The sequence below is a fragment of the Poecilia mexicana genome, unplaced genomic scaffold, assembly GCF_051168715.1.
Source record: "Poecilia mexicana isolate PSO_F unplaced genomic scaffold, ASM5116871v1 scaffold_16, whole genome shotgun sequence".
Classification (NCBI taxonomy): Eukaryota; Metazoa; Chordata; class Actinopteri; order Cyprinodontiformes; family Poeciliidae; genus Poecilia; species Poecilia mexicana.
In genome coordinates, this window is record NW_028263385.1 from 18,434,562 (window position 1) to 18,456,069 (window position 21,508).

General features: G+C 37.4%; 1 protein-coding gene across 1 annotated transcript in view; it reads left to right on the forward strand.

Moving 5' to 3' along the window:
• si:dkey-233k19.3 (dynein axonemal heavy chain 11) overlaps positions 1 to 21,508 on the forward strand; it is a 42,117-nt gene that overhangs the window by 12,685 nt on the left and 7,924 nt on the right. The window contains exons 29-60 of the mRNA XM_088014325.1: positions 32 to 164; positions 1,063 to 1,190; positions 1,491 to 1,639; positions 1,758 to 1,908; positions 2,032 to 2,163; positions 3,311 to 3,484; positions 4,054 to 4,258; positions 4,918 to 5,083; positions 5,345 to 5,447; positions 6,210 to 6,449; positions 6,531 to 6,692; positions 6,789 to 6,982; positions 7,145 to 7,307; positions 7,743 to 7,866; positions 8,017 to 8,159; positions 8,637 to 8,798; positions 10,476 to 10,709; positions 10,824 to 10,970; positions 11,077 to 11,190; positions 11,285 to 11,428; positions 11,823 to 12,005; positions 12,105 to 12,206; positions 12,519 to 12,653; positions 14,901 to 15,074; positions 15,206 to 15,441; positions 15,531 to 15,653; positions 18,583 to 18,787; positions 18,893 to 19,057; positions 19,264 to 19,404; positions 20,296 to 20,466; positions 20,881 to 21,003; positions 21,098 to 21,291. Coding sequence (XP_087870451.1) covers positions 32 to 164; positions 1,063 to 1,190; positions 1,491 to 1,639; positions 1,758 to 1,908; positions 2,032 to 2,163; positions 3,311 to 3,484; positions 4,054 to 4,258; positions 4,918 to 5,083; positions 5,345 to 5,447; positions 6,210 to 6,449; positions 6,531 to 6,692; positions 6,789 to 6,982; positions 7,145 to 7,307; positions 7,743 to 7,866; positions 8,017 to 8,159; positions 8,637 to 8,798; positions 10,476 to 10,709; positions 10,824 to 10,970; positions 11,077 to 11,190; positions 11,285 to 11,428; positions 11,823 to 12,005; positions 12,105 to 12,206; positions 12,519 to 12,653; positions 14,901 to 15,074; positions 15,206 to 15,441; positions 15,531 to 15,653; positions 18,583 to 18,787; positions 18,893 to 19,057; positions 19,264 to 19,404; positions 20,296 to 20,466; positions 20,881 to 21,003; positions 21,098 to 21,291 — 5,120 coding nt within the window. The remainder of the gene's footprint in view (positions 1 to 31; positions 165 to 1,062; positions 1,191 to 1,490; positions 1,640 to 1,757; positions 1,909 to 2,031; positions 2,164 to 3,310; positions 3,485 to 4,053; positions 4,259 to 4,917; positions 5,084 to 5,344; positions 5,448 to 6,209; positions 6,450 to 6,530; positions 6,693 to 6,788; positions 6,983 to 7,144; positions 7,308 to 7,742; positions 7,867 to 8,016; positions 8,160 to 8,636; positions 8,799 to 10,475; positions 10,710 to 10,823; positions 10,971 to 11,076; positions 11,191 to 11,284; positions 11,429 to 11,822; positions 12,006 to 12,104; positions 12,207 to 12,518; positions 12,654 to 14,900; positions 15,075 to 15,205; positions 15,442 to 15,530; positions 15,654 to 18,582; positions 18,788 to 18,892; positions 19,058 to 19,263; positions 19,405 to 20,295; positions 20,467 to 20,880; positions 21,004 to 21,097; positions 21,292 to 21,508) is intronic.

Genomic DNA, 21,508 nt, shown 5'->3' on the forward strand with positions numbered 1-21,508 from the left:
GTCAAATATGGGGTGTTGACATTTTCAACAGATCCTGAGAGTTCTTCATAAAACATACATAAAGCTCAGATGGAAGCCAGTCTGGAATGACCTCAATCCAAAGGCGATTGACAGAGATGAACTTTTTGGATTCATTCATCCTGCAACTCGGGAGTGGAAAGATGGTAAAGAGGCTGGTGCTGAAAGGATAAGGGAAATCCTTAGTAGATTAAAAATCATTCATCGATTTGCTGCTTCGCGTTTGCGTACTTCCATACAACTAGAGGAAATTGCTCAATTACTAGACATTATATTCCCCTCTACATTTATTACCTATGGTAATGATATGTAAATAAGTTTAAAGTAAAGTAATCTTTTATTGCAGTTGCGTTAATCTCGCTCTGCAAAATTTTGAAGAAAATCCAACGTTTCACAGGGCCGTTGATCGAGACACAACCCCACTGAACCACCTCAACATTCATAAAAGTGAGATGTTGAGAAATTTACCTCTTCTTAACTGTCATCTTCATGCCCCAAGAAAATAATTTGTACATTTCTAATTTAAACTTTCTTAACAAAGTATTGTCTGAATTTAAAAATTCACCAGTTACTATTATGTTATAGGGATTGTTAGATGTTATGGACTAGCGAACAAGAGATTTTGGTGGAATTAATTATCCTTTTTGGGGTTTTTTACATGCTATGTCTTCCCCACTAAAAAATTGACAAAATTCATGTATAGATTAAGAAAAACTATGTGAGTGAGAGTGCTATTGCAGTAAAAAAAAGCACATTTTTGTAGACTTTTTAATAATTCTTACTATGTGTGCCAATAGTTAATGAGGGTGCTGTATGTAAAAGAACTTGGTCTTTGTATTTCTGTTACGCTGACATGCATCAAAATGAGGAGTAAAAAGTACAACGGGGACAAATATTTGAACTTTGCAGCATTTTTATTCGACCCACGTCTTTATTGTGGGCAACAAAATTGTGACAGAAGTGTTTTAATTACATGTGAAAACCTTGCTTACTCTTTCTATTCTTTTTTTTTTTTTTCTTTGGTTACTTCAATATCTGTGCAAGGCTTGCTTTCATCACTGATGCGGCAGCAGGCGAACATCTCCCACCATGGGCCTAAGTGGATTGTGTTGGATGGAGACATTGATCCAATGTGGATTGAATCACTCAACACAGTGATGGATGATAACAAGGTACCTCCCTCCTGTTTACTCATACACTATTGTACAACTCATTGCAACCAAGGTGGTGTGTACAGAAAGAAGATGTTTCTTCCTTCTTCAGTCATCACTTCCTGGAGCTTAAGTACTTTTCAGCCTCTTGTCAGAGCGATGAATGTTTTCAGTGTTCATTTTTTATTTATTTGCATTTTTTTCCCCCATTGAAAGCAAATACTTTAAGTTGGCAATTCTACAACGAAAATATATCTATTTTTTGTACACATTGCCTCAAATGTCACATTTTAAAGTGTAATGATTTGGAAAATCTTTTAGGTCCTGACACTAGCCAGTAATGAGCGTGTGCCTCTCACCCTTTCCATGAGGCTTGTATTTGAAATCAGTCATCTTAAGATGGCCACACCTGCTACAGTGTCTAGAGCAGGAATTCTTTATGTTAACCAACAGGACTTGGGCTGGAACCCGTGAGTTATACAGATCTATTCTGCCATTTCAATTATCTTAATATCCACCTGAAGTCTAATCTATTTGTAGCATAATGTTAACTTTAGCTTACAGTGTGCAAATCACATTGTTGCTCAGGTACGTCACAAGCTGGATTGATAGACGGGAGCGGCAGACAGAACGTGCTCACCTGATGATACTGTTTGATAAATATGTTCCTCGTTGTCTCGAGCAGATGAAGAACAGTTTTAAAACCATAACTCCTATCCCAGAGAACTCCATGATACAGGTAAATATCAAACCAACATATGTACCGTATAAGTGGATATCTATATTTATCTGTATATCTGTTGTTTGTAAATCTTCACAGTCATAAAACTGACATGTTACTATTATTTATCTCTTCATTCAGACACTGTGCACTTTGCTCGACTGCCTTTTAACTGCAGAGAATATTTCTGCTGACTCTCCTCGTGAAATCTATGAGACGTATTTCAGCTTTGCTTGCATCTGGGCTTTTGGAGGAGCCCTCTATAAAGATCAGGTGACTCATTGGTTTTGAGTTATTTAAGGAAATACTTGAGAAATATGATCCAAATTGGCCTACAATTCATGATGAAAGTGCATATTCAGTTTAGAGTGTAATTCATAAGTCATTTGCCTTGTGAAGTAAATTAGCCAAATACAATGTTTACTTTGTTTCAGGTGTTGTCAAAGAAGAGAATAGTTATACAAAATAACTGAGGCAAATATTAACTGACCAAACTGCTGACACTGCATTAATCAAACCAAGTGAAGATGAAGCAAACAAATGTGTCTAATTATGTAGAAAGCTGCTTATAAGACTTCCTATGACTTGATCTTTTCTGTCGCCTCATCATTGATTATGGCTGTCGTCCTTTTAGATGTTCAACACATTTGTGCTGCTGTGGTACGCAGAGTGCACAAACCCACATCTTTCTTTGCCTAATTGGAAGTACTCATACTTTAGACTACTTCAGGCTGTGGAAGGTAGTACAGTTATCTACCAAGATAGCTTTGAAAGTACAGATTGGAAAAAGCTGACCAATAACTGGGGTTAAACAACAATGGTAAATTCAGTGACCTCACACAGAAAACCCCAGCAGACTTTTAGCTTTTTTTAACCGATTTATCGGTGTTATTTTTAATAAAATTATTATTAAAAATAATTTTATTAAAATTATTTTTAATTTTTAATAAAATTAAAAATAATTTTATTTTCCCAAAACATCAACATTTTGTGCAATACATTTGAAGAAAAAAGCCTGTTTAACACAGCCACATAATGGCTAGAGAAAATTGGTATGCCAGAGAAAATATGAAATAAATCAGAGGAGACCCTGTAAAATATCTGTATCAACCCTGGGACATTAGATTGAGTATCTTGGGTCGTAACTGCTTCATCATGAAAAAAGCTAATTCATTGTGTCTCCTTTTGTTAATCTAAATTGAACAAGGTATTTTTTCCTGTTACTTGTGTCAGCATGCTTGGATAAATGAAAACAGACTTAAGTCAATTAATGTCAACAAGTAATCGAGGCAAGCTACATGAATGGCTTTAGTCCATAATGGAAAAGTTCTGCAGATGATCTAGTTAAACTGTGAGGCAATTAAGTGAGTCCAAAAAATTTGTGTGCATTTGTTTTTGTCTGTTTTTCATGCATGTTCAGCTGCATGATTACCAGGTGAAGTTCAGTCAGTGGTGGACCAAAGAAATGAGGACAGTTAAGTTCCCCACACAAGGAACGGTTTTTGACTACTACCTTGACCACCAGACCAAACGCTTTCTGCCCTGGAGTGATATTGTGCCAAGCTTTGAAGTGGAAAACCACACACCATTACAGGTAAAAACTCCTGCAAGTTATGAGGAAAAGAATACTCAGCAATAAGAGCAAACTTTTGAAAAGTGTTTGACAAATAATCACAATCACAAGAGGCAAAATAACCAAAAATGAACAATGCCGGCATATTAAAAATGTTTGTATGCTTCAACGAACATAATAAGAGAGGGTAAAGTCACATCATGGGGTTATGGCAGGGGTGCTGGAATGGATGATAGGCTTGCCACTGAGTCTGATTACCGTCTACCACTCCCTGTACCGGAGCGTGTGGGGGTGAAGGCATGAGCAACAAGACTCGAGCTATCACCCACGCTCCTTTGTGTTTCTTTATGCTCCTGCGTACAGCTGCCTGCGCTCCGAAGGCTCTTGCTGAGCCGTAATTAGCGGGGTTTTGTTCTGAGCAAATGATGCTATTATGACAGAATAGTTGTGGTGTTCTGGGGAAATCCAAGAAATTATAAATCACATACAATTCACTGAACACATGTCTGTCAATAAATCACACTCAAAGAAAGCCATAATAACCATGTATGTTTCTGTTCTCCATCTTCCTGCTGTTCCCGTGATTACAGGCTGTTGTGGTGCACACAGCAGAGACCATGCGTCTTAGCTACTTTGTGGACTTGTTGCTGGAGAGGAGGCAGCCGGTGATGCTTGTGGGGAATGCTGGAGTGGGAAAGACTGCACTTGTCAGAAACAAGTTAGACACTCTGTCAGAGAGTTACACAACCTCAAAAGTACCCTTCAACTACTACACCACCTCCCTCATGTTGCAAGGTGAGTGGGTTTTTGATTTGTTGTGGTGCACAGTGGCACATCAAGTACGCTGTAGCACCATCTGGTGGCAATGATTAGATTCTGAGAGGGTGGAGGTGTGGAGAACTTCAGTCTCTAGGATTTTTCCCTTACAAATCTATGATTGTATGAGATATACCAACAATTGTGATTGTAAAGTGTAAATTTGAGTAAAGTTGTATGTTTTTTGGGCATTATTCTAAGCTTGTGATCTTCTAACAGCTCCTCTAAAACTCAGCTCCTCTAACAGGATTTCTTTCAGAATTGCCATGTATTCACCTCCATTCATCTTGGTCTGTGTTAACAGATGCTACCATTTGGATCTCTGTAGCTCCTTCAGAGATACTTATGGCCTCTTGGCTGCTTCTCTGACTAATACTCTCTTTTCCCAGGCCTGTCAGTTTGAGTAGATGTCACTTTCATTGTAAGTTTGCTGTTGAACCAGTAACATTTCCATCTCTGGCCTGTCTAATGTGTTTTGTGGTCTTGATGATGCCTGTAACAAACCTCAGAGCCTGCCACAGAACCTTGTATGTTGTAATATGACAGACAGAATGTCAAAGTTCAAGTCATTTCTTTGCAATACAGTATGCGTGTTATTTCTAAGCTGTGTTTTACTCCCATTGTTACTTTTTTTGTAGAGATTCTAGAGCAGCCATTAGAGAAAAGAGCAGGAAGAACCTACTCACCTGTAGGCAACAGGAGGCTGGTCTATTTTATAGATGACATGAACATACCAGCTGTTGATAGCTACGGAACAGTGCAGCCTCATGCTCTTATACGTCAGCATCTGGATTTTGGACACTGGTGAGAAACACACTCCCACACCTACATGTTATTTCAGATATAACCTTGCAAAACCCAAACAATAAGTCAAAGTGTTTAAGAGGTTTTTCACAAACCTTCTCTTGACAGGCTTAGTAACCTCTAGCAGTAACTTCTTGCAAAATTGACAGACCGGTAATAGAAGCAACATGTTATTTATAACATGGAAAGTTAGCATTACTGTATGTACTTCAATTGCAAATATGTATGATGCACAATATCGGTTCTTCATGCACTTTGTAGGTATTGCAGACAGAAACTGACTTTAAAGGAAGTCCAAAATACCCAGTATGTTGCATGCATGAATCCAACTGCTGGGAGCTTCATCATCAACCCCAGATTACAGGTACATTTAACAATAAAACATCTCCTTATTATGCACTGATGTTTAGTTTAGATTTCAGTACAAATATGTTTTGTAATGTCCAAAAAAAAAAGGACTGCTCTATACATAAAAAAAGGCTTTTGAGAGTTTGTGTATTCAGAAAGACTAGTGAGTCAATACAAAGATAAAATGTGTTTTTATCAGAAGTGTTATTGGGATTTCAATATTGATGATAGGACAAAATTAGCAATGACCAGAGTAGAACGTTTTTAAACTTATAAAATATGTGATTAGTAAAGTATAAACATAATTTTGGTTATACTTATTCTATGAGGTTGAGATAGCATGAAGTCTTCTAGATCTTCTATATCTTATTTTAAAGCATACATTTAAACACTACATGTTTAAATTAAGTTTAAATTGTGAACAAAAAAACAAAAAACAAAAAAAACAAAACGAAGACAAAAGAAACTGAGAAAAGGGTAAAGGATGTAAGTTCTCAGATCTGATGCTATTCCAGAATCAACTGTAACAATTTAATTTTAATTAATCAACAACCTTCACTTTTTAGATTGTTTTACATATGTTCTTACTATATGTGTTTGTGTATTTCATTTATCCTAGTAAAAATTATTTTTAGAGTAAAACCACTTTTTTAAGAGAGATCTGCTTAAGAAAGTAGTTTTCCTTTGGTAATTTGAGAATTTATTACAGTGATAATTTGACATGTGTTATGTCCAGATAATGTCATCTTCATTTCTACTGTATTTTTGTTCCCAACAGAGACATTTCTCAGTGTTTGCAGTAAACTTCCCTTCGCCAGAGTCTCGGGCATCAATCTATGGTCAGATCTTGTGTGGGCATTTAAAACAAAGAGCTTTCAGTCAGTCGGTCCAGAAAACTGCTGCTGCTGTTGTTCGAGCTCTCATGACTCTTCATGACAAGATGGTTCAGAGTTTTGTTCCCACAGCAATCAAGTTTCACTACATATTTAATCTTCGAGACATGTCAAACATCTTTCAGGTAGTGTGTACAGTAAGCTGAGACTATGCTCGACTTAAAATTTTTTGATAAGATATGCACATGATTATTCTTGTTGTTTAGGGTATCCTTTTAGCTGGTCCACAGACCGTGAGGGACAGCGCTGACCTGGTGGCATTATGGCTGCACGAGTCCTGCAGAGTGTATTCAGACAGACTGGTAGACATGAAGGACCTGCAGCTTTTCCAGAAGATCCAAATGGAGACTGCGCATGAATGCTTTGAGGTGCAATTCATATTAAGATAAATACGATAAACTTCAGTTCTTTACCTATAGATTGAAGTCTTTACAGGGAAAAACTACACCTATGTCCTTCTCCAGGGACTGGAAGATAAAAAAGTGGACAAACAGACCCAACTCTATTGCCACTTTGCCAACATGGACAGAGGTCATTCCTATGCCCCTTTCAATGACTGGTCTGTGCTTCGGACCATCCTCAGTGAGGCCTTGAAAAGCTACAATGAGCTCTATCCAACTATGAACCTTGTGCTGTTTGAAAATGCCATACAACATGTGTGAGCATCATTTGACTTATTATTATTATTATTACAGTATGTGTGATTAATATAATGAGCTTGATAAAACATGATTGGATGATAATAGAAATAATAAGTAATAGTAGGAATTAATAATAAATGTGGCATAACATGACTTAAAAAAGATTATATTGTCACCAGCTGTCGCATCAGCCGTATCCTGGAGGCTCCGAGGAGCCATGGCCTACTGGTGGGAGTGGGGGGCAGCGGAAAGCAGAGTCTGACTCGCCTCGCTTCCTACATGTCTTCTGTGGAAGTCTTCCAAATCACACCGAGAAAGGGTTACAGCATCCAGGACCTCAACGTAATGTCAATTATACTTTAAATGCATTTTTAAAAATTTTTTTTTTTAGCTAAGGTTTTCAGATACAACTGATAATTAAACTACTTGAATAAAAGTTTTATTAAAGTCCCTGCTCTATTTTCTTACTGCAACTTATTGATTTAACTCTTTTTGCTCAGCTTCAGGTTGTTACTGCGATTCATTGTTATTCGGCTTCTTCAGTGGAGCAAGAAATGTTTGTCAGATACAGTTAGGAGCCACTTTCAAGTGTTTTAATATTTCACTGATGCTTTACATGTTTCATTTTAAGCATTAATTACTTAAAAATGGAATCCATACTGTAGCTGATGGGTTATTGAACAGCCTGAATTTTCCAGTGGATTTCACATTTGGTTGATAATCACAACCTTTCCTTGTGAAGTTTGGCTTTATTTCTTTTTTTTTTTTTTTTTTCAGACGGACCTTGCTGGGTTATTACTAAAGGCTGGAGTAAAGAATCATCGTGTGACTTTGCTGCTGACAGATGCACAGATACCTGATGACCGGTTTTTAGTCATTGTTAATAACATACTTTCATCAGGTCAGATTCAAAATCCATGCCATTTGTGCAGTTTTAATAGCAGATATCTTTTGTCTTTCTAATTTTTCTTTCTAAAATAGGAACTAAATAATCATAATTGCCAGAACTCTTCAGTTTGTCATTATAGTTTTTTTTTTCTTTTCTATTTAGGTGAAAGTCCAGAGATCTTCTGTGAGGAAGAGATTGAACACATTGTGTCAAGTGTGAGAAGAGAGGTGCGCAGCCTCGGACTGCTGGATGACAAGGAGAACTGCTGGAGATTCTTTACACACCGAGTGCAACAACAACTCACGGTGAAGATATTCTGAATATAAATTATGGTGTCTTTAATAGTGCTTTATGTGTGATGTTTAAGAATTAAGAAAATCTGTAAGGATTTTTGCAAACAGTTAAAAGGACACTGCAAATCAAAACAATGCATTAAAACATCTGCTTGCAAGGACTGTTTTTAGCCAGGAAAATTAATGGCAAAGCTATTGCAAAATATATTTTGAGAGTCTGTGTAAAACAAATACAGAAAACTAGATAAATCAGATTTAAAAAGGATGAAATGGTTTTCAGTAGGGCATCCACCAAAGTTTTTTCTTTTTTTTTTTTTTTTTTTTTTTTTTTTTACACCAAAAACTTGCTTGTAGTCTTTGAGACTAGGGGTGTTATCCCACTTGTACAGACCTCATTTTGATTTCTGTGCATAGTGTAATTTACATTATGTATTTTATATAGGAACTTGGTAAAACACATTTTCAGATTTTTGGATTTTTGGCTTGCAGGTAGTACTGTGTATGTCTCCTGTTGGCAACGCCCTGCGTGTCAGGGCCCGTCGGTTCCCGGCTCTCATTAACTGTACAACCATCGACTGGTTTCATCCTTGGACAACTGAGGCTCTGCAGTCGGTGAGCTACAGGTTCGTCCATGAAATTGATGGAATTGAGGTAAGCCCGTTGATTAATTACATTAATCTAATATCACCATCTGTTCTTCATTTAGCCTGAATAGTTAAATTAGGAATTAAATTATTTTAGAAAATATAATTTCTATTATGTAATATATTATAAAATATACATTTTAACATTTGTATGATGTGTGTCGTTTTTGTCATTTATTTGGATTTTATGCATTCGATGAGCCCAAAGTAAAATAAAATGATATGGTTTCTCCACAAAAGGTGCATTGTATTTACACTGTATTTGTCCATCAATTAAAATCCCCCAAAATATTGCAAGTTCTGTGATGGTAGTCTAACAAAATGTGAAAAAGTGTCATCATTTTTGCAAGGCACTGGAGATAGACAATATGGTATTTTGCCAAGGTTTATCATGCACTTTGACACTTAGGGAGGGTTTAGATTTCAATGAACATTTTCTAATTATTGCAGCACAGCTGAATTAAGTTTTCCATAGATCTTTCATCATTAGTCCTGCAGCAAGGTACTGACAAATTGCCGAACACATGCCCAGAGACTCACAGTAAGCGTAGGGATATCATTGTTTTCCATCATAGCACCGTAACGATCACAACCCATAGTCATTTATGTTAATGAGAGAAGACTGATTAAGCACATAACGACCCTCTAAGGTGGCGCAGCTGTCACAACCAGGAAGTCTCATTACGTAGGTGAACATGTGCCAGACGGTGAACTTTCTCTGTTTGTGTATACATCTGTGTGTGAATGGTCATATTCGGGAGTGATGATGATGTTTATAGCAGTTGTGGTGCTCAGACGTTGTTGCACTTTTAGTGTTAAAATACATTTTTAATTGTAAACACAACAGCATCAACTAAAACATAAAACTGTCCAATGGTTGTTATTTAGACACTGAGCTGAATCACTGAACTGATAACAAGGTTGCTTTAGCTAAAATCCAAAGGAGATGGGTGCTTAGAGGTTTGTGTTGATATGAATGAGATTGAGCTTATTTATAATGCTGCTACAAGCCAATGCATGAAACATTGAAACTAAAGTCATAAATGATTGTTTATCTTGTTTAGGAGGCAGGAGTCTAAGAAATGTAGTAGTCATTTATTAAAAGTTAGAAATACATAATATTTGTTATACGAGGCCAATCAATGAGCTTGCTTCGCATCTTAAAGCAACCCACCATGCTTTATCAAAACGCATTATGTCAGATCTTAATTAATAATGATTTTCTCATCTCACAGATCTATGATCATTAACAATGGCTTTTTGTGAGTTATGGTTAGATTTGATCTTCATATTCTCTGCTCATTCGTTTTAGCTTTAATTGATTGCTAACTCTGTGATTAATAGGGGACGTGCGTCGTGAATACATAGTTGAAATGTGGTACCACGGCTGTTTAGAAAGTTGGAGGGGAGCAGATATAATGTAAACAGTGTGCATGTTTTACAAGCAGCATGTCAGGGCTTTAAACACATTATTTTCACAGAGGTCTCAAAGCCCAATCATTCCTGCTGGCTGCACCTAAATTTCAGATTGAGTAAGTCAGGGCCAGCCAAGTAAGATGGCAGAACTTGTAGATGAATTCAAAGTTTATGAAGATAATATTTCAGTGCCCATCAGGTTGGGGGTGTTAAACCCCACTTAATCCAGCTCACCCCGTTCTCCCCTCAACCCCACTTATTTTTATAGCCTGCTGTCCAGGAATCCATCAGTCTTTTCATGGCCTACGTTCACAACAGTGTCAACCAGGCAAGTGAAAAATACCTGCGAAATGAGAAGAGGTACAATTACACCACCCCCAAGAGCTTTCTCCAGCAAATCACCTTGTACAGAAACCTTCTGGAGAAAAGCCGGGCTCAGCTTCAGCACAAAATGAACCGACTTGACAATGGCCTTCAGAAACTCCAAAGCACTGCTGCACAGGTCTGGTCTTTCAACTTGTCCTCTCATTGGCTCATTTTGGCATTTTAAAAAGCAATATTGCTTTATTTATTTATTTTTTTTATTCTCATACATGTAATTTCTTTTTGGTTTTAGGTTGATAATCTGAAAGCAAAATTAGCATTGCAAGAGTCTCAGCTTACATTAAAAAATGACAATATTGGAGCCCTTTTAACAAAAATTGGGTTGCAAACAGAGAAAGCGAGCAAGAAGAGAGAGGCAGCAGATGTGGAAGCACAAAAGGTTGGAGAACCTCTCATGTGTTGGTTTATACACTTTTTTGGCATGACATATGCTATTCACCATACATACAGGTTATCATTTAGTTGCAATGATTACTTTTGCACAGGTTGCTGTCATGCAGGCAGAAATTGCTGTCAAACGGAAGGATTGTGAAAATGACCTCACTAAAGCAGAGCCCTCGTTGACAGCTGCAGTGGAAGCTCTAAACACCCTCAATAAGGTTCCACTACATCCTCAATACAGTACAATATATGTATATATATATATAATTTTTTTTAACAGATTTTTGAATATCAGTCATTTGTTTTTTGTAGGTTAATCTTACTGAGCTCAAGGCCTTTCCAAACCCTCCAGCAGCAGTAACCAATGTTGCAGCCGCTGTCATGGTCTTGCTGGCCCCTCATGGCCGTGTACCTAAGGATCGGAGCTGGAAGGCGGCGCGGGCCTTCATGGGCAAGGTTATGCAGTGACAATTTCAATCGCATCATCCTGATTAATGTCAGTCTAATTCATGAAAGGTCCTTGACCCAGGTGCAGCCCAACAGCTCTCCAAAGCTCACATTGTAGCTCGATGGCTCTATTATTACGCTTACACACCCAGCAGTGGAACTAGTGTGTTCAACTGCTTCTCTGCATATGACTGTAGTTTATGCAAGTGTGTTTAAAAATTAATTATAGATACACAAACATTACACACATGATAAGCTGGTGGACGCATAAATGAACAACATGATTTCACTGGCCTTTTTCCGATTAAAATGTGTTAATATTTCATAAACAAACAAGTGTTGTTTCTCCAATTTCTACATTAAACTTTGGAAACTGATTTAATTCTCCTTTTTTATCCATCAGGTGGATGATTTTCTACATGCACTGGTGTCATATGACAAAGAGCACATTCCTGAGTCCTGCCTGACTGTGGTGAAGCAACAGTATTTGAGAAAGCCAGACTTCCACCCTGATCTAGTTTGGACCAAATCTACAGCTGCAGCTGGACTTTGTGCTTGGACTATTAATATTGTCAGATACTATGAGGTTTGACATGGCCGTAGAATATTTTAAAATTATTATCAGTGGATTTTGTCTAAGTTGGAAGCATCATTCAGAATTTTTTTATTATTTTTTTCTGTTTAGATTTATTGTGAGGTTATCCCAAAACGCTCTGCATTATCACAAGCTAATGCAGAGCTGGAAATGGAAACAGCCAAACTGTTGGTACTTCAAAAAAAACTGGCGGTGAGTGTTTTTGGCATACTTAATTACAAGCACTTCTCATTGAATAGGAATATCATCAAAAACTTAATTAATTTTAGTAATAAAATCCATGTACCAACTATATGACAAGCTCAGACTCACATATCAAGATGTTAAAACGTTGCAACAGCAAACCTTCATACCATTAGACTACTTAGAGACTGCCCACCATTTCATGCTTCTTTATTTTTTGTGGCTGATCATCTCTTTATTTTTATTGAAATGCTGATTAGTACAAAAGTACTTGTAAGTAGTATCTCATGTGCAGGATTTGCTTTCCTCCCCCCCCCCTAGGATCTTGATGCCAACCTCCAAAGCCTAACAGCTCAGTTTGAAAGAGCTACAACTGAGAAAATCAGTTGTCAGGAGGAGGTGACACGAACCACCCAGACCGTCGAGCTGGCCAACCAACTCGTCAAAGGCCTAATGGTAAACAATGTGACGCTTAGGAGTTTGGTCATGCTACTGAACCTAAAACTGGCATCGGATTAACTGAGATTTGACTGGGGGACATGCTGGTAATCAACTTGCATTAGTAATCTGGACTGAACGTTGTGATGTCCTGGCAGGAAACCTTGACAGTTGCATGAGCAGAACAGGCAGAGGAAGATCTCACAGCCTGGTCCAGCAGCATCCTGTGGTCATGTGAGGTAGTTAGAGTGGGCTGGTCCAGAGAAAACGCATGGTTGAACCAGGCAACTGGCTATTTGAGCATTTTCCAAAATGGAGAATGGGGGAGAAATGGCTAAAAGGCTAAACAAATAACACTTTTTTCTGAACATTGAACAGATTTTGTGTGGACAGAAAATGTATTCTACAGATTTGCTTTGATAAACTGTGAATAGGAAGTTGTAATCTATGACTCTACACATTATACAAATCATATATAAAAATCTTTACTTTTCCTGTTCATGTTCTTTTTTTGAAAACCTCTGTGGTAATGTGAGATAACAGATGGTGATTTTAGTGGCCATTTTACAAATTCGACTTTCTTATTCCACAGAATAAATGTTGTTTGCATGGAACATCTTGGCTTTTAAGCATATCAAGATAAATGTTTTGTCTTTATTGCATTGACCTGGAAGCAATAGTGTTCAGACTAATAAATCAGACCGTCTATATTTAATCATTAACTTACCTCAAAGCCTCAACAGCTGTTGGAAATTAACAATGTCTCACCACAGACTGAGTGATATTACAGGCGATCCATAATACATTAGAGTAAAATTATAGTGATTTTTAACTGTCTGAGAATTTATTATGTGACATATTCTAGATCCACAGCCCCTTGTAAGAAAATGCCATGCTTGATTTATTGCTGCGGGCCATCACAGTCACAGTATTGAAGGTTTAAATAAATGCTGAATTGATGCAGAGAGAATCGCCACACAAAATTCGTAAGATATTATTCAGAGATTTGCAGTTTGATGCATTCAATTTTGGATGCATTCTGAAATCTTTTTAGTTTGAGCCACAGATAGTCAAGTGATGCTGTTTTTTCACTTAAAATGTTTATATACAAACATTGAAATAGTTTTAAAATCATACTGTAGTCCACAGTTTTTGAAGTGAAACTAAAAGGTAATAAAATTTCCATTGTTCTATTAGTCTGATATGAAAATATGCAAATATTGCATCAACACACCTATGAAAACTGCAAAACATAGTCGTTCTGTTAGACTGCGTTTTTATTTTGAAACACAGTGCTACAGTATTTAATAGAAATCATGAATAGCGAAGGAAGACTGGTGTGTGGCTCCAGAGCCACAGGTGGCAGACCCCTGGAATCCAGTAGGGGCCAAGGCTGAAGTACATTTCCTCCTTCATATAACACACCACCAATCAAATAGAAAGGAAAGTGACATAGCGGCTGATGAAGATCTACTTTAGTACGTGTTAAACCTTCGTTTACATTGCACCAGGATTGTATTTGTACCAGAACTGATGATTACACTTGGAATGTAAATTGAGGGCAAAATGCGACCACTGATATTTGTGTATGAAAAACACACTCAGAACGGAAGTGGGTTGTGTTTCTACTGAGATTAACTACCAAAGAGGAAAAAAAATACTTTGTAACAAGTCATTAACATAACATGCACATCACAGATTAAAATAATAGACACGTGGTGTGACATATCTGACGTAAATTTTCTGACAAAGTAATAATTTTTCCATGCAAGCACCTTCCCAGAGCAAATGTGACAATGGCTTACATTTTTACAAAATAACTTCTGCATAACCCTCTATGACATTTTAGAGACCACAGTTGTTTTAGAATGGGAGTGTCCAGTTCTTTAAGGCTGATGTCCTGTAACTATTCGATGTGTCCCAAGTCCAACATACCTTAATAAATGACTGGATTATCTTCTCATAAAGTCCACTTTCACAGAATAATGATCTAATTAGCTGACTCGGGTGTGATGACATAAAGACACATCTAAAAGTTGCAGGACTCTCGAGGACTGGAGTTTAACACCTGTTATAAAGCGTAGAAGTCCGCTTACATGTTGGCCCTTCTCAGGCTAGTGTTTAGCTTCAGCCTAACTGATCTGGAGTTATATTAAAGGGAGACTTTAAGAAAGTTATCTACTACACTTTAGATACTAGTTGCTTATGACCTCCTAACAGAACCCCACTTCAAAAATTCTAAACTATCTCGTTTACCTCATACAGGAAGAAAAGGAACGCTGGTCCCAAGCGATTATCCAGTACAAGAAACAGCAAAAAACTCTCTGTGGTGACGTCCTCCTCGCCTCAGCTTTCATCTCGTATTTGGGTTATTTTACGAGCCAGTATCGTGTGGAGCTTTTCAAAAATTCTTGGGTACCTTTCCTTCAGTCACAGAAGGTAAAATCAGTTTCATACAATATGTATAATTCTACAGTTGTTTGTGAAGAAACATATTTGCTTTGTAAACAACTCCAGCAATGTGAAGTAGAGTCCACCAAAGTGACCTCAATCCCCTGATTTTGTTCCAGGTCTCTGTGCCCCTGACAGACGGCCTGGATCCGATCCTCATGCTTACAGATGATGCCACTGTGGCAGCCTGGCACAACCAGGGCTTGCCAAATGATAGAATGTCTACTGAAAATGCAGCCATCCTGACCACCAGTGAGCGTTGGCCACTCATCATTGATCCACAGCAGCAGGCCATCAAGTGGATCAGAAACCGACTGAAGCCAGAGCTCAGGATGGTGCGACTGGGACAGAAAGGGTAAAAAAAAAAAATAAAAAATCAGGAAAAAATGTACAGTATATAAAATACAGCATTCATGTCACGTTTGATTTTCTATTGTGGTGCAGATATATAGAAGTTATTGAACAAGCTCTTCTCTGTGGAGAAACCGTCCTGATAGAGAATCTCCCAGAAAAGGTAGACCCAGTCCTGGAGAATCTTCTGGGAAAAAGAACAATTAAAAGAGGAAGGTTAGTGCTGAAACATTTCAGTCCTGGGAAACATTAGAGATAAAGAAAGTGAAATCAGTGCATTTAATAAGTCAATATACGAGAAAGTTGAAACAATAGCGCTAGAAAACATCAGTAAGACATGACTAAATGCATTATTATGGCCTCCCTTTAGATTATAAATGAATTTGCGGCTTGTGTTCTGAACCCCTGAGGTCAAGCTATTGATCGGCCCCCTCAAGATGGGTGATAGATGTATATTTGTGTGTTTACATTCTTTTAGGTGTGATGAATATTGAATACATGAGCTTCAGGGTAAACGCTGAATTGAGGAACAACTTGGTTATGTATGAGGTCTTATCTTTCTCACAAAAAGCTTCATTGTAACAAACTAGAATCGGTAGTCTTGGGTCATCTGGCATTTTGCTGAATTCTTTCAGTAATGTCCTTATGAATATGTTAGCACTCTAATGAGTCCTCATGGATAAATTTTATTCAGGTACAGATACAATTCATGAGTATTCTTATAAGGATATTGAAATTGAAATTCTGTACACTGATCAAAATAATTTAGGATTAAGCATTTGCATACTAAAAATACAGCTATCAGGGCCGGACAGCAAAGGGTGTTGTACAGCATCGACGTCAGCACTACTCACAGTAGTTTTAAAGACTGGTGCTGGCTGCTCATACAAACCCTAAGTTATCACAACATGATTCCCTCACTCCTTGAAATCTGTTCACCCCTTTAAAATTCTGCCAATCTGGGCCTGTGGCTACTGACCTTGGCGAGTCCAATAGTTAGTGAAAAGGTTCCTTAATCCTGCCTTCAAGTGTTTGTGAAAGGAGTTTTAGATGGTTACAAAAAAAAATTGGTTAGCTTGATTTGTTAAATCCATAGACTAGTGTGCTCTTGAAAATAGGCCAGATTGTAACAGTTACCCTTATAAACTGGAGCCACACGGCTCATAAGAAATTCGGCAGACTTAAAATTAGTCTGGACAGTAGAACAAGGACAGTAGAACAAAAGTGGGTTGAGTTTATTATTTTGTATTACATTTATTATTACATGTTGTTTCACACCGTCCCAAAAGGGTTTTGCTCCAAAATGATTTGCAGAAAAACCACGTGAGTTCAAATCTGACTTCAGAAGCATCTCCTAATGCTGTGGTTTGTCTTCACAAATTTAAGTTAGGCTGAAATTGTTGCTGGAGACGTAAAACAGTTACCCCTTTTCCTGGAATACAATAAATTCAATCGTGTAGACAACCACAGCATGAATAGAAAATACCACGTAATGATGTTCTGCTTCTCTGAAATGCTCACACTCCATGCCTATGCATTAATATTGAGGGTTTTTTTGGTGGATATTCATTAAACTTTTTTTTTTTTTTGGGAAGTCTTGTCCGTCCAGACATAACAATTTATCATACTAAATCTGATAATAAGTTTATTCCTTGTAGATGACCCACACACTTGTTTCTGTCGATGATTAATACAACCTGCTGGGTCAGCCATGATGGATCTGGTAGTGCTCCACAGCTGAAGTTCATTAATAATTGGAATGTTGTAGAGTGTGAAGTAATGAATACTAATTATTCCTTTCATGGCTGACGGAAGACTACAAGCCAATCCATCAGCAAGGACTTTAATTTGGTGGAGTAATGGTTCTATCAATAGTACATTAATTCTGGCTTGTGAAGATATAGAGTTGAACCATACCTACACCATGAGGATCTTTTGCCATAAAAATTGGGGCCTTGCCTGACATCCAAGGGGCAATTAGAGATAAATGAAAAGCCACCAGGTTCGTCAAGCAACCGCTAATTTAATTGAAACACAAGAGTAGATAAGTATTGGCTGGTGCTGTTATCATATCTTGTATTTGTGCAAGGATATTTGCACATAACGCAAACAAAACTGTTATCATTTCGGACTGGCAGGCCATGAAAGCATAAGGCTAAAATGGGCTTAGTTTAGAGGGCCATCAATGTTACGAGTTTGAAGTAATTTGCTTTGTGTAATTATTATTTAATTTAGTTTATTTTTGTCAGTTGGATCAGTTTATAAGACAAGATTAAATGGTGTACATTATTGGGTTAACAAGAATAAGATAAAATGAGATTTAAGCTGTATTGTTGGAAAACATACAAATTCTTCCAACCTAAGGAGACCCTGAAACCAACTACATTGTTGAAAATACTGTATAGCTTGCCTTGGTTGATCTGTTTGTTTACATGTTCTTGTGGTCTGGGGTGGGGCTAAGCCATAAATAATTTAATATCATATAGTAGAATCAACATGTATTGTTTCAGTCTTCAAAATGTCACAGTAATAATGTGTTTTGGGATTTCTCAAAAGGACATTCAGAGTGTATTTGCATGTTATTTTGACTGAAATTAGGCCAACATCACTGTATGTTTTACATCACTTACTAAAACAGTCATTTTTGCCTTTGAGATGTTAATTTTAGTTTCTGCTTATTTTATTAGTCTTTTATTGCATTTTTAAAGTATTTTTACCAGAGGGACCAAAATGCTGTCATTCTGTGGTATTGTAGCATCAGGAGACTTGTAAAACAATATATTGTTCCAGCCCTAAATGGCTATTCAATTAAGTTTAAATAGCAAACGTGATCTTTAGGCATATAACCCTCCCACGGTCTTTGCGCGACAGTCAGGAAAAAAGTTTACTTTATTGTATAAGCACTTGGAATATCAAATCGTTTTCAGCTGTATATTTAACATATTTTATTTACAAGTAATCCGATAAATTGATACTAGAAATTAGTATAAATTTCTAGTTTTAAGATGCACTCTTTGTACTGTGGTTGAATTTTTCAAAATATATTGTATGTTTTATTCTATTCAGTTTGTACATTTAATTTGCTAAGGACAAAATCACAAACATCTAGACAATTATTTTCCTTTTACCTTTTTCTGTTATTTAGGTGTATTCTTATTGGGGACAAGGAATGTGAGTACAACAAGAACTTTCAACTCATTCTGCACACCAAGCTGGCCAATCCACACTTCCCTCCTGAGCTCCAGGCCGAGACCACCCTCATTAACTTCACGGTGACGCCTCAGGGCCTGGGGGACCAGCTGCTGGGACAGGTAGTCTCCAGTGAGAGACCTGACCTGGAAAGTCTAAAGGTAAACCTGGTTAGATGTTGGTGATTTGAAGCATTTTTTCTTATGTCTTCATGAAAGTTTTTAGTTTATAAAAACACCTTTGAAATTGAATTTTTATCTACCAAGATGGAGCTCACCATGCACCAAAACCACTTCAAAATTGAGCTCAAGAAGTTTGAAGATGACCTACTGAGTCATTTGTCTGCAGCCGATGGGAGTTTTCTGAGCGACAATTCTCTGGTAGAGCAACTTGAAAACACCAAGCGGATGGCAACTCACATTCAATCCAAGGTCAAGTTATTACACAGAAATGGTTCTGGTGGCATTTTTTCTTTTTCTTTTGGTTGCTTAGGTAATATTACATGTCATACTACAGCAAGTGGCTCATTTTATTGCATTAGCTGTAAATGATGTGTAGTTAGGCATATGTGTAATGGGAGGGTTTTGGAGCATGACTGAGAGCCTAATAGCTCATTTTGTGCAATTGGAACACACAGGTGGTGGAGGCCAGAGAGAACGAGACAAAGATCAACGAGGCTCGAGAACTATACCGCCCAGCAGCTGAGAGAGCGGCACTCCTCTTTTTTATCATCAATGACCTCAGCAAGATTAACCCCATGTACCAGTTTTCTCTCAAGGTGAAGCTTTCACCCCCGGAGTGCTCTCAGAGGAACAATGTTTACAATACACTCCTTTTTTTTTTTCTTTACCAATTTTCTGTTTTTCTTTATGTTGCCTTTTCTCTTTTAGTCTTGAATTTTCATCATAAAAACATTTTTACTTTGCCTGAACTGCACCTTGCAAAAGTATTTATGTCAACTTGAAATTGTTCATATTATGTCACATTACACTCAAACTGATATTCATGTATTTCAAAAAAATATTATGCGATAGACTGACACACACACTTTTTATTCATTCCACTTGAATCAATATATTTTCAATCCACATTTTACTGCAACTACAGCTGCAAAAATGTAAATTCAGTACTTAAAATCTGTTTTTTTTTTGTTTTTTTTTTAACCATTTTACATTTATGAGCTACTATTTGTTGGTCTTTTGTAGTTTACCACAAACCAGGTAGGGGACACATTTGAAATATGAAAACCTGTCTAATCTAAATCAAATTCAAAAGTTGTGGAAAACTTAATAATAAGGTGTACTTATACTTTCCACCCAATTTTACTGAACTTGAGCGATTTTGCCAAGAAAATTTGGCAGGAATTCAGTCTTTAGCTGTGCAAACATAGTAGAGACAAAACGTTGAATCATTTGAGGTAGACAGAAATGCACATCACACTATAAAGACTAGTATTCACAATAAAAAAAAAAATTGAAAACCAGTTTCTTTCTTTCAGTTTCTTGTTCCTTTGTTGCTTCTTTGGTGCTTTGAATTGGATTATCACATACAAACCTTAATGAAATTGGTGAAGTTTGCGGTGTAATGGACAACCTGAAAAAGTTCAAGTATTTAATTATGCGAGTGACCGTAGCTAATGATAATTTTGTTTTCTTTGGTTTTATTCCAGGGCTTTAACCTGGTGTTTAACAAAGCAATGGAGCATGCACAATGGGATAAGGATGTGAGGACCAGGGTGCGCACCCTCACTGAGGCCATCACCCATTCTGTATTCCTGTATACCAGCCAGGGCCTGTTTGAGAGAGACAAGTTAACCTTCTTGTCACACACTGCCTTCCAGGTGAGGGACCCAGGTCCGCCCTCAAAGGTGGGGCCTGCTGTCACTCTCATCAATCAAAGTACTTTTCTGCCCCCACATTAACTTCAATTAAAAGCAGTCAGCAATACCATACGTGGCTATTGATTATCTCTCACACTTTGCTCTGTGGCTGCTGCTCAGAGAGTTGGTTCTGACAGGGGGTTGGATCTTATAACATAATGCAATTATCTGTCTCTGCGGCAACTGTTTTCTTCATAGGAATTGTCCAACTTTGAAGGCTGTCCTTCACTTGGCTTTTTCATGTTTACTGACACTTAATTCAGCTTGTAAAGTTAAGAACGTTTGGGAATTTCTTTAATGTTTGTTAATTACTAAAAACATATCAGAATCACTTATATTGTAAGTCTGACTATTAAAACTGGTTCTCCCCTTTAGATTCTCCTCTCTCAGGGTTTGATTGATCCCCAGGAATTTGAGTTCCTGCTTCATTTCCCAGTGCAAACTACAAACTTCAGTGCTGTGTCGTTCCTCTCTCCACAAAGCTGGGGGGCCATTAAGGTACGGTACAATAATTGCGTTTTGTGAGTCACATTTTACTAAATGCTGTGCTGCACTGCAGAGTGAGGTGGATATGTCATGTACTTTGATATAGACAATCTCTGCAATGGAGGAATTCGGTGGACTCGACAAAGATGTGGAAAACTCGGCAAACCGCTGGAAGAAGATTGTTGAATCCAGCTGTCCTGAGAATGAAAAGCTCCCGCTGGACTGGAAGGATAAGAGCCCCCTTCAGAAGCTCATCATCCTGAGAGCACTCAGACCTGACAGGCTAATCTATGCAGTGAAGTAAATAACTAACCAAAGTTAAACAACCTTACATGGAAAAACATTGATACTGCTGAGATGTTTATTTATGTTACAAGTGAACATTTCAGTGAATTTAAATTTAGTTTTATGTGACAGACCAAAAATTGTGTGATATAACAAAAATTATACAACAGTTCCAAATGTTTAAAAATCTTAAAAGTGTGGCATGCATGTGCCTTTTTACTCTTTACTCTGA